We start from the raw sequence: 14736 nt of genomic DNA, 5'->3' as shown, positions 1-14736 counted from the left end.
ATGGCAGCTGCCTCTCGCCTCTCCGTACCTCCGAGTCTTTTCTCTTCTGCTCTCGCTGAAGCTTCTTCCTTCGCCTCGCCTCCTCCTTCTCCTCCTTCTCCTCCCTCCTATTCTTCTGCGTCCTGCTCGGACTGTGTCTTCTCGCCTCCTCCTCTATTCACCCCAGAGTTTCTGCCGCCGTGGTTCGACAAGAACCTCCGGGAGGCCGCGCTGGCGGCTCTGCCCTGCTGTCGCGCCTGCTGCTCCTGCTCGACGGCGTCGCTGCGGCCGGTGGAAAAAGGGTCTCCGTCAGCTGGGGAAGTATCTCCTTCCTGCGCCGCCTCCCGCCTTTCCCCGGCGTCGTCCGGTAGTTTCTCGTCTCTTGTCTTCCCCTCCGCTTCCTTCTCAAGAGAGCAGGAGCCAGCCAGCCCAAGTCAGGCGGAAGACCTCGAGGAGCACGGAGAAGAAGGAGAAGGAGAAGGAGAGAAAGAGGACGAAGAGAAAGAGGACGAAGAGGCGCGTGACGAAGGCCGGCGCGTAGCCTCTGTCTCCGGATGCGAAGAAGAGCAGGGAGATTTCGGCAACGAGGAAGCCTACAGAGAGAAGTCAAGGAAGCGAAAGGTAAGGCAAACCAAAATTTGAACGGCCCCCAACCCCCACTGAGCTCGTTGCTGGAGGATTGACACACCTCTTTTTGCTGGAAAACAGATCGTGAGTGCCTGTGTCAAAGTGAAGGTGACGACCTTTATGTAACTTGTCTACAGCTGCTGGTTCTTCAATTAAACGTTTTTTTCTTCGGACACAGTCGCCGGCCCAGGTACACACGACAACAATGTGAAGGCATTTTCAAATCGCTCTTTTCGCTCCATGTTTGTGTAAAACGTTGCTGCTAGACGCGCGGTCTCGTTTTGTCTCTCCAGGCTCGCACATCGGGACTCACGCCTTTTCTCCGCCGCATGCGCCTCTCGGCGGACTTGGCTTCTTCTCCCCTCGCCCGAGCAGAGACTTCCGAACTCGAGGTTCCCCCGTCGAAAGGCCCTTTTGTCCTCGGAGAAGCGGCGCTTCTCTCCGACAGCGAGGCGACTCTGGGCGTCAACCCAAGGCGACCGCATGCCCGTCGATCTTTGCCTGCTTCGTCTTTCATCGCTTCTCAGCAACGCCTTGCGTTTCCGCGAGGGACTGTGAGGGGCGACACTCTGACGCTCAAACCGGCCTGCACCAGCGAAGAGAGAGACATTCCCCTCGGCACTCTGGCAAAGCCGCGTCGCCTCTCACAACCGGAGCATCACCTCACTCCTTCCGCCTCTTCTCCTTGTTCTTCTCTGCGTCGTTCCTCTGCTCCTTCTTGGCCTTCTCTCTCTTCTGCGAGTAGCTGTTCTCGTGCGTCTTCTCTGCGTTTCTCTCCGTCTGCTCCAGGCGTTTCGAGCCTGCCGCGTTCCGAGCCAGACCGCGCAGGAAGAGCCGGAACGCCCGTGGGTGAGAGGGGATACTCGCGAGAGAGAGCGCTGAAGCGCGGAGACAGAGGCCCAGGCAGAGAGTTTGTACGCGGCTCCGAGGGAGCGGCGAAGTTTGGGACCTGCGCCTGCGGCTGTCTCGGGTGCTTGTCTTTCTCGAAGGGAAGACATGCATCCAGTCGAGTCTCTCTTGCGCCTTGCTGCGCTCCTTCGCAAACCGTGAATCCTGAAGCCGGTGCCAGCCGCGACCTCTCAGCCAAGGCGCCTGGGCCTTCTGGCCCGCGCCCGACCGTCTGTAGAGTCCCCACCGCGCAGGGAGTTGCCGGAGCTGCCGCGGCTCTCCAGCGTCGAGCCTCTTCGCTCAGCACTGGCGCCTGTGCGGAGTTGCAGACAGAGGCTGCTCTGCTGCAGTCTCCGTCGTCTGGAGCAAGGAAAGAAGAAAGCGAACAAGGAGGGGAGGCAGCCGACAGAGACGACGCGGAACGGACTGAAGCAGAACGGACTGAAGCAGAACGGACTGAAGAAGCGAGGAGAAGGGCAGGAGCCGAAGAGCCAGGAAAAAGAGAGGCGAAGACGGGGACGGGGAGCGCGTTTGAGGCTCGGGCTCTTTGCATGCATCAAAGAAGCGCACTGGAAACGCAGATCCACTCTCTCCAGAGACTCATTTGGGAGTTCGCCTTCGACCCGCGGGACTGGCCGCGCCTGCGGCAGGTCGACCGAGCGGGACGGTCCTTCGCAGAAACAGTAAGAGATTTATCCAAAGCGAAAACATGTCTCCCGCGTCTTCTGCGTCTCCCAGAGGTCTCTGTTGGCATTCTCCGGAAAGTAGCCAACCTAAATGACAGGAGGGCGTTCGACTTCTGTGCGTCTCGCCTTCGTCGCTGCCTTGTCCGCGCGTTGTTAAACTCTCCCTCTGCTCGTTCCTCTTTCCTCTGTGGGTCAGTTCGTTTCAACCAACTGGCTTCTCGCTCTCACCAGTCTTTGCCTCCTTGTCCTCGGCCGCTTCCCTGTTTCCTCACGTTCCTCCTGCGGCGGTTTCGACGCTGGTGTCTGTTTTTTATTTTCCATGTTTCTGTTCTTTTTGCCAGGCGTCCAGAGCATCTCTTCGCCTCCTTCGGCACTGTCCTGCTCCGACAGCCTCGCCAGGTGTTTCTCGCGCTTTCTCGCGCCTCGGACATCTGCTTCCCGACCTGCTCCTCGACTGCACTATGAGCGACTTCCTCGATCCTTCTTCCTCTGCGCCTGTCTCGCTTTCTGCCTCTGGAGACACCCACCCCGCAAGGCTCCTCGCCGTCTCGCCCCCGCTGTCTCCTTCGCTTGCCGGCTCCCGCGGCCCTGAAGGGGCCTTCGGAGCGAGCTGCGACTCCGCCCGGAAAGCTCGCGACCCTGGGTCTCACTGCCGGCAGGCTGAGGCCCCCTGTCTCCAAAACCTGTCTCCTCTCGAGAGCGGCTGTGGGGAGTGGTCCGTCTGGCTCTTTGACAGCCAGGCGCAGCCGCCGCTGCGGCGCCTGCCCGCGGGCGCCGCCGCGGCGCTTGGAGCCCGAAGCGCGGGGGGACTTGCGCAGGCGCTCGCCGGCGCCGCGGAGACCCTCGAGGTCTGTGGGGAGTGGGTCGACTACGCGGAGGGCACAATTCTTCTGTGGGGCAGGCGAGAAGGAGCGGAGGCGCCGACAGGGAGCCAGTTCCCTGTCGCAGAGCCCGAGGGTCGAACGAAGACATCATTGGAGACGGAGACGCGAGAGGAGAGTGACCTGTCGCGGAGCTCGAAAGAGAAGACGGGAACCTCTGAGCGGTTTCTACCTCCTCCAGCTTCCCCTACATCTCTGGAGGTCGCGTCGACTGGTCAAGACATGAGCGCAGTTCCTTCGTCTTCTGCCTCGGCCTTCAGTTCCTCTGCAGACTCTTCATTGTCTTCCGATCTCTTCCGAGAGGCACAGACTTTCTTTCAGGCGCGATACCGCCAGCTGCTGGTGGACGCGCTGCACAAGCAGACGCTGTTGGGCAGGGAGAGGAAGTCGGCGAGAAACTCGCTGCCCGGTCGGTTTTTCGAGGCCGCGATAGCAGAGGTCCTGGCCGCCTCGCCGTCGTCTCCTCACCACGCAGGGCGCTCGCGCGTCTCGCCCCTCTCTCCTGCCCAGTCGCTCGCCTCCGCGACGCAGGCGACCCGAAGTCTCCAGGCGTTCCAGACGCAGACGATTCCTTTCCTTTCCGATCAAACGAATACGTTTCTGTTCGATATCGTCTGGGCTCGTCCGCGCTCCGGCGACCGAGGGATCTGGGGCGACTTCCGGCCTGCGGGTCTCGGGGCTGAGAGCTTCGGCTTTTTCGGATCACCACTGCCTTCCGAGGGGCTGCGCGGTGGTCGAGAAAGCAACGCAGATTGGCCCTCTGCGTTCTCTGCTCACGCGGGGAGCATCCTGCAGGAGCCGAGTGGATGGAAACGCCCTTCGTCTGCCGCAGGACCTCGACTTGCGAACTGCCCAGTCTCGCCATCTTCGTTTGCTGTCTCCGCGTCTCGTGCGCCTGCCGCTTCTCTGGAGTCGCGGCCTCCGCTGGCTTCTGCTGGCCCTCGCTGGAACAATCCGGGCACCGCCCCGAGGGTGGGGGGCGGCCTGATCGTCGTTTACCGGCGCTTCGCCGACTGGGTAGAAGCTCTGTGCCACAGGCGCTTGTGGGGGTTTCTCTTCGTTGCCTTTTCGCGGGGACTCGAGGCCGCGCATGCGTTTGTTGATCTATACGACTCCACAGGCCGGCCCCCGTCCTGGGAGGGCTACCTCTCAGGCCCCCCCTCCACCTCACGTTGGAGACCTTGTTCCCACGGCTCCTGCGCCCTCTCTGCGCCGCGCGAACTGCCTCCTCTTCTTCTCGCCGACCCCGCTTCTTCTCTCTCTGCGCCTGAGCGCTTTGGGCTGAGTCCCCGCTGCTGGCGCCTTTCCGAAAGTGTGGGGTCGCGCGGAGACAGCGCACTCGCTCCCGTCTGGCGTGGGCGCCCGCTGCTGCAGCTGCGAGGAGACAGTGCAGCTCCCGGGGCCTTGCGAGGCGTCCTCTTCGAACGCATATGGGCGGCAAGCTTCTTGTGTCACCTGCGGCGACGGGGGGACTCTCAGCAGGGCTCGTGGATTCCAAGCGGCTCTGTTCTTCTCTCTTCTTCGCCGGCGCATTCCGCCGGTCCTCGGAATACTCGAACGTCTCGAGTTGCGCGCCTTGGCCTGGAAGTCGGGCCTGCGAAAGGCGAGAGAGAGAGCAGAGGAAGCAGACAGGACGAAGGGAGCGACGTCCGTGGGCGCTTTTTTCGAGGCAGACAAACCGGAGACTCTCGCATCCACATGGGGGTCTACGAGGGTCACGATGGCAACGAGTTCGGCGAAGAGAGAGAACAAGATGCATGCGATTTTTCCGCATCTCCTCGCTCGGAAGGCGGATCTCTGTGGGTCCGGCTGCCTCCGGAGCACCTCTCGCTTTCCCCCCGGGCACCCCCAGCGCCGCGCCTCTTCTCTGCGTTCCAAAAGGCGATGGAAGCCAGGAAAAGCGAGGGCGCCTCTGGACCCCGTCCGTCGCGGCCGAGCCTCCTCGATCTGGAGGAGACAGCTGAGGAAGTGACCCGCGATTTGTGTTTGGATCTGAGAAGAACCGGGCGTTTCCGCGTCTCCAGCCAGTCTCCTGCGCGCTTCCAGTCCCCCCGCGTGGAGCAACAGCAGGAGCATGCGTCGGTCCACGGAGGCGCCGCGGCGCCGGCCCGAGGGCCCCACACCGGTCTGTCCCCACCTCGAGCCGGCCGAGTCTCTTTTCTGTTCTCTCCGTCGGAGCCTGCGCCCTGGCGCCTCTCGGGCCGGACGCGTCTCACTCTCCCTAGGGACGACCAGGACAGTCTCCTCCCGGTCTCTCCGTCTGTCTGCTTCTCTGCCGACGACCAGGCAGACGACGAGTCAGACGACAGAGGTCCCGACTCGGACCGGTCTGCGGCCTCCGGGCGGCTCCTCCTGGCGGCACCTGGCCAGCCTCGCGCCGGCAAGCGGATGCAGACCCCACCCTCGCCGCAGGAGGGGCGCCGGTCTGGCCAGCTCGCTGTCTCCTACCCCAGTCGGGCGCGGCAGTCCAGCGGGGGCTTCTCCGCTCAGTTTCGCCTCGCGCCTCGGCGACGCGACGACCGCCGCGGCTCCCAGGGCCCCAGAGCGCGACGGTCGTCGGACCCTGTTTTCCTCTCGTTCTTCTCGCCCTCGCCAGCCGGAGCCCCCAGCGGAGACGAGGAGACAGAGGACGCAGGCGAGCCTGGCGCCGATGGGACTGGGCTGCGGCTCTCCCTCTCGGCGCCCCCGCGCCGCAGAAGTACAAGCAGCGGGTGGCGGCTGGGGCGCGAAGTGGAGACAGGCGGTCCGGGGGCGCGGGGCGAACGGAGACTGCGCCGCGCGGGCCTGCAGTTCAGCATGCAGTTCAGCACGCCTGCAGCGCTCCATCCGATGCATGCGCGGGTCGCAGGCCCAGGGGCCTGGAGGCGCAGGGCGGCAGGTCCTCGCCTGAGCGGTGGTGTCTCCCTCTGCACTCACCGGGAAGCCTGGGAGGCCGCTTGCGAGCAGGCAAGAGAGCCCACGGGCCTGGCAGAGGAGAGAGAGAGACACGTAGGAAGAAAAGAACGAGAAACAGGTTCGGCTGGACAGCACTCGGCGAAGGATACTAAAGTCCTGTCAGGCGTAGAGACGACTCTGCCTGCCTCTTGGGGCGCTGCCAAAGAGCCCTGCCCCACAACGACCACCGCTTCTTCTTCATTCTCTTCGGAGTTCTCCTCGCCGTCCATTTCTTCGGCTGCAGTTCGATCTGCAGGGCCTTCCTCGCTTCTGCCCTGTCTCTCGCCGGCCCTCGTCGCCGCGCCGGCCCCTCTAGCCCTCGGCGCTCTGTCTCCGTTCGCGAGTCGCGAGGAGACAGAAACAGAGGCTCCGGCGCGACGCGTGCAGAGTGCGAGCCTCTCCGCGTCTCCCTTCGAGTGTCTCTCCCCGTGGGGAGTGCGAGAAGAAGGCGCGAGCGAAGACGACGGAGTGAGACCGAAACGCGGCCGCAGAAACAGCGGCCTCTCACCGCTCCTGCAGCGCCTCAGCCTCCATGGCGAACCACCCACCGAGGCCGAGGCCCGGCGAGCGGCCGCGAAAGCGGCTCGCGAGGATGAAGAGCGAGAAGGAAAGCGCGAAGAGGGCCAGGAGACTCGCAGGTCTCCCCAGACGCGCCACAGCAGCCCGGGTGCCTTGAGCCCTCGCAACGGCCGCCCTTCAGATGGAGAAACCGGAAGGGACCTGGCGACAGAGGCGACCGCTTTTGGCTCCTCTCGTGCCTCTCTCGAGCAGACGCTCGCTTGTTGTCCCTGCACAGTCTCCTCCTTGGCTGCGCCTCGTTCTTCTGCGGTCGCTCTGTCGCATGAAACCAAACCAGGAGGGACCGGAGACCCCCCACGGGCTAACACGCCCCCGGAAGGAGCCGCGCGTCCTTCCAGGCAAGCTGAAGAGGCTGCGTCTCTCTCGTCGCTGTCTCCAACCTCCGGTAGATCTTCGTCGTCTTGTGTCTCCTCGTCGTCTCCTTTCTCTCTGAAGCGCTCAGGGGGGCACCGAAAGGCGTCGCTTGCCGCGTCGCCTGTCTCCTCATCTCGCGCGTCTCGCCGCCCATGCAACGGCTCGAGACACGGCGCGTGCGCGTCCTTGCTGGGCGACGCAGACCTTGGTTCTGCTGCCGTCTCTGCTGCTGGAAATCCCCCCGGCTCGGCTTCCACCTCGACGTCGAGCCACCAGACAGGCTGCGGGCATCGCGCGGTCTCTCAGAGTCACCGAAAGCGAAAGGCAGAGACACCCGAGGGAAGGGAGCAGGGAAGCGGAGACAGTGAAGGCGGCGCCAGGGAGGCGAAGCAGGTGCGAAAGGCCTCGACCAGCAACCTGAGGATGCCCACCGGACGCGCAAAGGCGCGACTTGGCCCCAGGTCTGTCAGCCGCCGTCGAGCTGAGCTCGAGCGCCACCAGAGGCAGAAGAAGGAGAAAGTAGACTCCGAAGAATAGGAGACAATGGATGTAGTTGGAGACGGCGAACCGTCGCCCGCGTTTGACCATACGAGGACAGCTGCGTCACTCTGCACAGCTTCCGTGTCTCTTGGATTTTTTTGTTTACTTCTCTCTCCTTCAGCGTCCTGTACCTTTCTTGCTCTTCTTCTTTTTCTTCTCTTCCTCCTTCTTTTCTCTTTTTCTTCTCGCTCGTCGTCTTCGCTCGCTTCTGCTCGTCTCCCTTTTGCTTGTCTCTCTACTTCTGCGCCTGTCCGCTTCTCTCCCCTCTTCTCGTTGTTCTCCGCTCCCTTGCAAGGCCTCCGTGTGGGGACAGAGCGAGACAGAGGCATCGACGATTCAGGGCGAAGTCGAAAGGGAAGTGAGGCACCGAGAGGGGTAAGGTCGAGAGGCAGAGATCAAAAGAACATGCAGAAGAAGGAGGCGACTGGCGAGAGAGAAGAAGTGGAAGGAAGGCGCACATCACGAAGGAGGAAACAGGCATTGTTTCAGAACATGAGGCGAGTCTCGCAAGAGAGAAGACGACGGTGGAGAGAGCTTCACAAAGTCAAGCAGAAGAAAGAGCGATCAGATGTTGGGTCGCCCACTCCGGTGCATGCAGCCTGTTTTCTCGTTCTTGATCTGTCACTTGGACTCCTCGTTGTTAGTCTTTTTCTCCTTCCCCTGTGTACACACTCTGCCAACTTCGTCTTCCTTGAGAGACCTGCAGAGACTCTGGCGACCTGCGTTTGCTTCGTAAATGCCTTCCATCTGTCCACAGTCGACACACACAATAGAGGGAGAAGAAGAGGAGCTCCTTCTTCCTAGCTCGGACGTCAGGTCGCCCCTGGCGCCCCAGAGACACCCTCGAAGTCCCTCTCTTTGTTGCTCGCCTTTTGCCTTCTTCACTCTGCGCCTCCAGCCTCTCGTCACCCGTTTCTGTCTCTCTTCTCTCTTCCTTCTCTGCCTCCCCTGTTCACTCTTTTCGCTCTTTCTCCGCCCTTCTTTTCTTCAGTCCCTGGGCTCTGCCCTCTCTTGCCTCCTTCCTCTCTTCTTGTCTGATGCTCTGCTCTTTCACCTTTCTTCTCTCTCCCCTGTTTTCTCTCCCGCTTCTTTCAGTTCCTCCTCTCTTCGCTCTTTCTACAAATGGCCAACTACACATCGCCCCGTATCGCTTTTCCTCCTTTCCAGCTCTTCGAGTGACCTGCCTTTCACACTGACAACGCGGACCTTCCACTCTCATCGATCTCTCATTCTATCCATCTATCTTTCTATCTACTTCCTGTCTACTTTCTATCTCTCTATCCCTATCTATCTAACTACTCTCTATCTATCTACGTTATATCTCTCCATCAACTTTCTATCTCCCTCTCGACGGTATGTCTCTCTATCTACGTTCTAACTGTCTATCCATCCATCTATCTACGTTCTGTCTCTCTGTGTACTTTCTATCTCTGTATCTATATCTATCTCTCTATCTCTACCTATCTGCCTATGTATATCTGTCTCTATTTATATTTGTATCTACGTGTGTCTTTCTATCTATATATATCTATCCATCTATCCATACCTGTTTTTCTTTGTCTTTATCTATCTCTCTATGTATCTCTCCATCCATCTATGTCTATCTAGCTATATCGATCTACATGCATATTTCTATCCATCTCTCTAACTCTCTCTCTCTATAAATATATATATATATATATATGTATATATATATATATATGTATATATATGTATATATATATGTATATATATACACATATATGCACGTAAGTGTTTGTGCATGCATGCATGCAAATGAGTTGGTGCGTCGAGGAGCACCCGTTCGTTTTTATCGCTCTATCTGAGGTGAGTCGTTCTGTGAGACAGTCACCTCGGAAGAAGGCCCGAGCGACTTGTGGGGAGTCGATACAGTGGCGCAGAGCCGTCCAGAGGACTGCATGCACCCGGTGGTTCGAGCGCTGTTCCTTTTCGAGCCTCGCGCGCCTCGGCTTGTTCGCTTGTTTCCTCAAGTAGACTTGACTAGAAGAGTTTTCGCAACGACGAAGCAGAGGAAACCCACACTGCAGCGACATTTACTTTAAAAGGCAATGCATGCATCACTTCCGTCCTCAGCCGCAAAAGAAGAGACGCTCTCTGGCCGTCTATCCACGCTTTTTTCCTCTCTCTCCACCCTCAGCAGCCTCCACCTCCCCACTCTTCCCTACGCCTTGCACTCCCCTTCGGAGCCCTGGAGGCCCGAGGGACATTTTTGCGATGTAGGAACACACACACAAGTTATCTTCAGAACATTAATGGTCTCTACAGAAACTTTGCGTTCCCCCCTTCAGATGTGGGGAAGCGTCAGCTCCTTTGCGCGCCGTCGCCACTGTCTCTTCGCGCCGCCTTGGCCCTTCCCTCAGCGCCCCGCGGGCCCGTGGCGCCCAACTAGCCAACGGGTCCGAATCCGAGGGAGACCTCGCGGCTTGCCCCTTCCGCTTTCCATCCAGCCTCCCCAGTCTTCTTCTTCATCACTCTCTTCTCCACCTCCTCTGTGTCCACTCGCTTCTGCATTTCCAGCAACCTGTCGATCTTCGGTGTGAGCTACGGTCCCTCGGCTGCGAAGGCCAGTCTCGCCTCCGCCGTCGCTCCCGTCCAAGCCGTCGTGCTGCACATGCGCCCCCAGCGGCAGGAGGCCCCCCGTGGCGAGGAGTCTCGCTTTTTTTCGTTTGTCGACGACCTCGCGGTCGCGGACTCTACGAGCAGAGACTGGGAAGTCGCCAGTGATCCCTCCGCTCTGGAAGTCGACGAGTTTCACCGTCTGCATGGAGGCGCCGGCGACGCCGCCGCCGACCCCGCGAGCCCAGAAGCGCATGAGACGCCCGTCCGAGGCCGAGACGAGGAGGTTGCCCATCGGGTGCCAGTCCAGAGAAACCACGGCGCCCTCGGGGACCCGCTCTCCTGGCGCCCAGGGGCCAACTGTCCCGTGAGCCTCCTGGAGCTGCAGTAGCGGGGCCGAAGGCTGCAGAAGCGAGAAGAAACTCAGACGACCTTGATTGTCGCCGGTCACGAAGACGTTCGGATGCACCGGATTCAACGCCAGCTGCAGGGGCTCGGCTGGAGGCAGCAGAGACGCAGACGCGGGAGCGGGAGAGCGCGGGAGACGGAACAAATGGAGAGGCCTAAACATCCGCAAATCGATTGAACGAACTAGCGTGTCGCGGCTGCAGGTCAGCAGCAGAGAGCCGTTCGGGTGGAACCTGCAGCAGCGCAGCAACAGAGAAGAATCGGTCGCAACAGAGACCCTGAGTCAAAACACAGACGCCCACACACAAACAGGGAAACAAAAAGGAAAGAAGCACCGAGACACAGACGTAGACAGAGATAGATCGGAGAGGACAGTAAAGGACAGTCCACGAAGGCGGAGATCAGTGGACATACAGAAATCAAACACGGTACGGTTTCCGGGGGGAGTGGTGAGGGTCGAGAATTTTAAAATTCGTTTTAAAAGGATTGGATTATATTGAGTAATATAAGGAACGTAGGGGGGGATGGGAGATCAGGCAGTGGGTCTAGGCGAGACTGTACGAGAAACAAGCAGAAACCACGGATCCAAGAGACCAACCTAGATAAACGCCGTTTTTAGAAACATCCACGCAGACATACACATCGACATATATATACATATATACATATATATATATACATATATATATATATATATTTTTATGTATACATATAAAAGTACGTATCCTCGTTTGTGTGTAGACAGAGAGCACTGGATAGCGATGTATGTGTCGCTTTGCAGGGACTTTGATCCAGCAGCGTTGAGCTCTGTTTGCATGCGGAGCGCAGGCAGGCGGCTGCGGCAGAGAGGTCTGCAGACGCGTCCTCGGGTCGGCCGCCGGACGTACACGACTTTGTTGATCGCGCCCCGGTGAGGCTGAAGCATCGCGACCGGGGCGGCGTCGCGCGGATCCCACAAGTACACCCAGCTGGACTTGCAGCCTGTGGCGACCAGCGCGCTGACAGGGTGCCACTGGAGACAAGTCGAAGAGGCGCTGTCGAGGTTGGGGGCGCGCAGCACGCGAGAGACCGCGAGGCGGTTGACGTCCCAGATGAGGGGATCTGCAGTGTCTGCACACCCCGCGAGCAGCTGCGCCGTCAGAGGCGAAGCCGACAGCGAAAGCACTGGGTGACTCAAGCCCTGAAGAAACGAGGAACGGAAAAAAAGCGGCAAAAACGCGTTTACAGAGCAGTTTGAGGTGCGGGGCATATGGCGGCAGGAGGTACGAGAGGCGGTGAAGCACAGCCTGGAGGAAAGGACAACGGTCTCGCTGGAGACACGAGCGACGAGTTGCCAGGAGCTGAAGGCCTCGAGAGGCAGCGAAGACCGAGAAGAAGGACAGAGAAAAGAGACAACCTGTTGCAGGTCTGGAGGAAGCAAACGCAGCACTGGGTCGAACCCACTACGGAGAAAGAACGCAACACAGAACGCAACACAGACCGCGATACAGAACGCAACACAGGTCGCACGAACTGGGCCTCAAGTTCTCCTTTGTTTGAAGCGAAAAACGCGAAAAGAGGTCCCGACGTCTGATGGACGAGACTGCCCTCTGACCGTCAGAAGACGGCACCTCGCTCTGTGCGAAAAACGCTTCTCTGTGATCGACGACTCACGCTCCAGGCTTACGAATCCGCCGCCCCTCTCCCTCTCCCCCCACACCCGCCCTCTCCCCTCTTGCAGGCGCAGTTAACCTCCTTGTGTGCGAAGCATCTGGAAACCTTCAGAGAGACAGAGAGCGCGCAACGGTGTTGTCCCTGAACGTGCATGCGACATGTGGAGAGACGCTCCCGGTTTCGCTGCGGATTCTCTCCCCGGATCCCGGTTCCGCTGTTTTCGTTGCGCTCCCGCGCCGCTGGCTCGCGAAGGCGACCGGTTGGCTCTTGGCTGCGCGCCCGGCTCTCCTCACCTTCAAAGGCTCGTTTTCAATTGGGTTGAGGGCCTGCGAGAGCACGACGACGAGACCTGAAGCGTCTCCGACGAACAGCCGGTCTCCGCCGCCACTCCACTCGAGCGCCGTGATCGCGCCGCCGCCTTGCGGCAGTCGCTTGAGGTCTTCGAAGCCAAAGAAGGTTCCGGACCAGACCGCCAGTTCGCCAGGCTGAGTGCCAGCCAAGAGCTTCTGGCCGTGGGGAAACCATTTGAGGCGCGTGCACGCCGTCCGCGTCCGATTCATGAAGGAGCAGGCGAGGAACGGACAGACGGCGGCGCCCGACCATGGCGGGAGGTTGTGGGGCGGCAGCAGCTGCGAGCAGACAAAAGGCGCGGGAGAGACAGGAGACCTGAAGCGAATGCGGCGCGAGACAGTCGAGGCATTCGAGGCACTCAAGGCACTCACTCGCCTCGAAACGCAGTCGCAGAAGGCAGCACAGGCCGCGACACAGAGAGACAGCCACCGAGCGAGACGGACAGAGACAGAAGGGAGACGGATGCGGACGGAAAGCAGACAAAAAAAAGCTCGCAAATTCTCGAACCGAGCCGTCTGGAGCGCGCGTTGTTTCCAGCAGCTGCACTCGAACTCAAGAGACACAACGTCTACAAAAGGAGAGAATCCAATTCCTTCACAGGAGAGAATCCAATTCCTTCACAGGCACCCTCTCTGAACCATTTGCGGCATTTTTGTCTGACGGAGCGACTGCTCCCAGACACCCCAACGCCAGTCTCGGCGTCCTGAGACAAAGTCCACAGGAGCAACGGAAAGCCAAGCGCGACAAGGAGAGCAGGAGAGCAGGAGAGCCAGGAGAGCTCGCTGTCTCCACACAGAGCGCCTCAGGAGAGCCGCTCCCCGAGAAAACCACAAGACCGAGGGGACCCTCCGGAAACAAAGTCCTTCATAAGTGCAGTCCGACGATTCAAAGGACGCGCGCCGAAGTCGCACTCTATGAAATGAGAGAAAGGCCATCGTCTTTTTCGTCTCTCTCGTTTTCCGGGATTTTTTCGAGCACCCCGTTCGCTTTTTTTTTTCGAGGCCGGTCGCATTTCGTTGTTCTCGAGACTGCGAAGTCTCGCACAGTCATGGACCACGAAAGCCGAGATGCTCCCTCTTGGTGAGCTTATGGTCAAAATCTTCAATCCGCTTGGGTCTGCTTTCGCTTCTCTGGAACAGCGTGAGGACGACACCCCCCCCCCTCCGCGCTCCCTCCTTCCCTCGCTTTCGCGCCTCAGTCCTTCCAGCCTGCTGTTCGGTCCGCGCCTGGCTTTCTCGGAGACTTCGGCCTCTCGCCTCACGACGAAGATCGGCGCGTTCGTTTGCTGCTGCCTCTGGTTCTCTGGTTTTTCGCGTTCTCCGCGCGCTGCGGCCTCCTCCTCTTCTCGTTTTTTCCTCTGACCTTTCTCCTCGCGTAGCTCACCTGTCGTCCCCAAACCGGATGCGGCCTCGCACTCCGCAGCCTCTGCCAGACCCGGTTCTCGAAGATGCCCTCCGTCAGCAGCGGCACAACTGCGGAGACGCCGTCGACGGCCGCGCGGTCGATGCCCAGCCGCGTCTGGACGAAGCCGGAGAGAGACGCGCCCCCCTCGTCCCCGCCGCCGGCAGCGGCACCAGAGCCCCCCGAAGAAAACGCGCCTCCTCCCAGCATGGTGCAGAACGGAAGCTGCCCGAGGGAAGAAAGAAGAAGAGAAAAGAGAACAGGGAGACTACGCGGGAGAAGGAGCGGGAGAAGAAGGAGCGCGGAGGAATTGGTTTTGACGTGGAACGATGTGGAAGACGAGCGGGCAGACCGGGGGCAGGCAAGGAAGAAGCAGAGGAGAAGAGGCCTGAGAACGAGAAGAGGAAGACGAGAAAAGAGAGGAGAAGGAGAGAAGACAAGAGAAGCCAGGAAAGGGAGGAGAGACAGAAAGGAGAGAAAAGGGATGGACGGAGAGGAAGAAAGAAAAGGTGGAACAGCTTAGTCCTCCTCCATTGTTCCAGGTTCTGGGGAAGTAGGAGACGCCTCCCCAGGAGGAAGGCGGCGCTTCAAGCCTTTCTCTAGAGAGAAGGAATCAAATGGCTGCAGAAAACACAGACGCACTGGCGGACGCGTCGAGTGAATGAACAAGATGCCGAGAAAGCGCAAGGAGAAGATGCATGCATGCGCGATCGGTGTTCGACATTGCATGTCCGGTCGCTCAACTCTCGACGAGTGAAAAAAAGAAAACGGTTTCCATGTCGCTTCTTCGCCGCGCTGGTCTTGCTGGTGGGGTCGTCTGGACATTTCAACGACATTCCTCGGACCCTCTCTGTTGTGGGAGAGACAACGGTTGAGGT

General features: G+C 59.7%; 2 protein-coding genes across 2 annotated transcripts; one reads left to right on the top strand and one right to left on the bottom strand.

The window, feature by feature from the left end:
• TGME49_268240 (hypothetical protein) lies at positions 1-7533 on the top strand (the record flags this gene model as incomplete). Its single annotated transcript, XM_002365490.1, has 3 exons — positions 1-600; positions 900-2177; positions 2522-7533. 3 exons carry the CDS (start codon positions 1-3, stop codon positions 7463-7465), a joined length of 6822 nt encoding a protein of 2273 aa, XP_002365531.1. The 3' UTR covers positions 7466-7533.
• Positions 7534-9845: 2312 nt separating this feature from the next.
• On the bottom strand, positions 9846-14478 carry TGME49_268250 (WD domain, G-beta repeat-containing protein; the record flags this gene model as incomplete). The annotated part of the gene is made up of 4 exons (XM_002365491.2): positions 13841-14478; positions 12400-12735; positions 11341-11633; positions 9846-10686 (listed from the first exon to the last, which is right to left on the bottom strand). Exons 1-4 carry the CDS (start codon positions 14066-14068, stop codon positions 9846-9848), a joined length of 1698 nt encoding a protein of 565 aa, XP_002365532.1. The 5' UTR covers positions 14069-14478.
• Between the last annotated feature and the right edge of the window lie 258 nt (positions 14479-14736).

Source organism: Toxoplasma gondii, chromosome VIII, assembly GCF_000006565.2.
Source record: "Toxoplasma gondii ME49 chromosome VIII, whole genome shotgun sequence".
Lineage (NCBI taxonomy): Eukaryota > Apicomplexa > Conoidasida > Eucoccidiorida > Sarcocystidae > Toxoplasma > Toxoplasma gondii.
The sequence above is the reverse complement of the archived record's forward strand: the minus strand, read 5'-3'. Positions and strand labels throughout refer to the sequence as shown.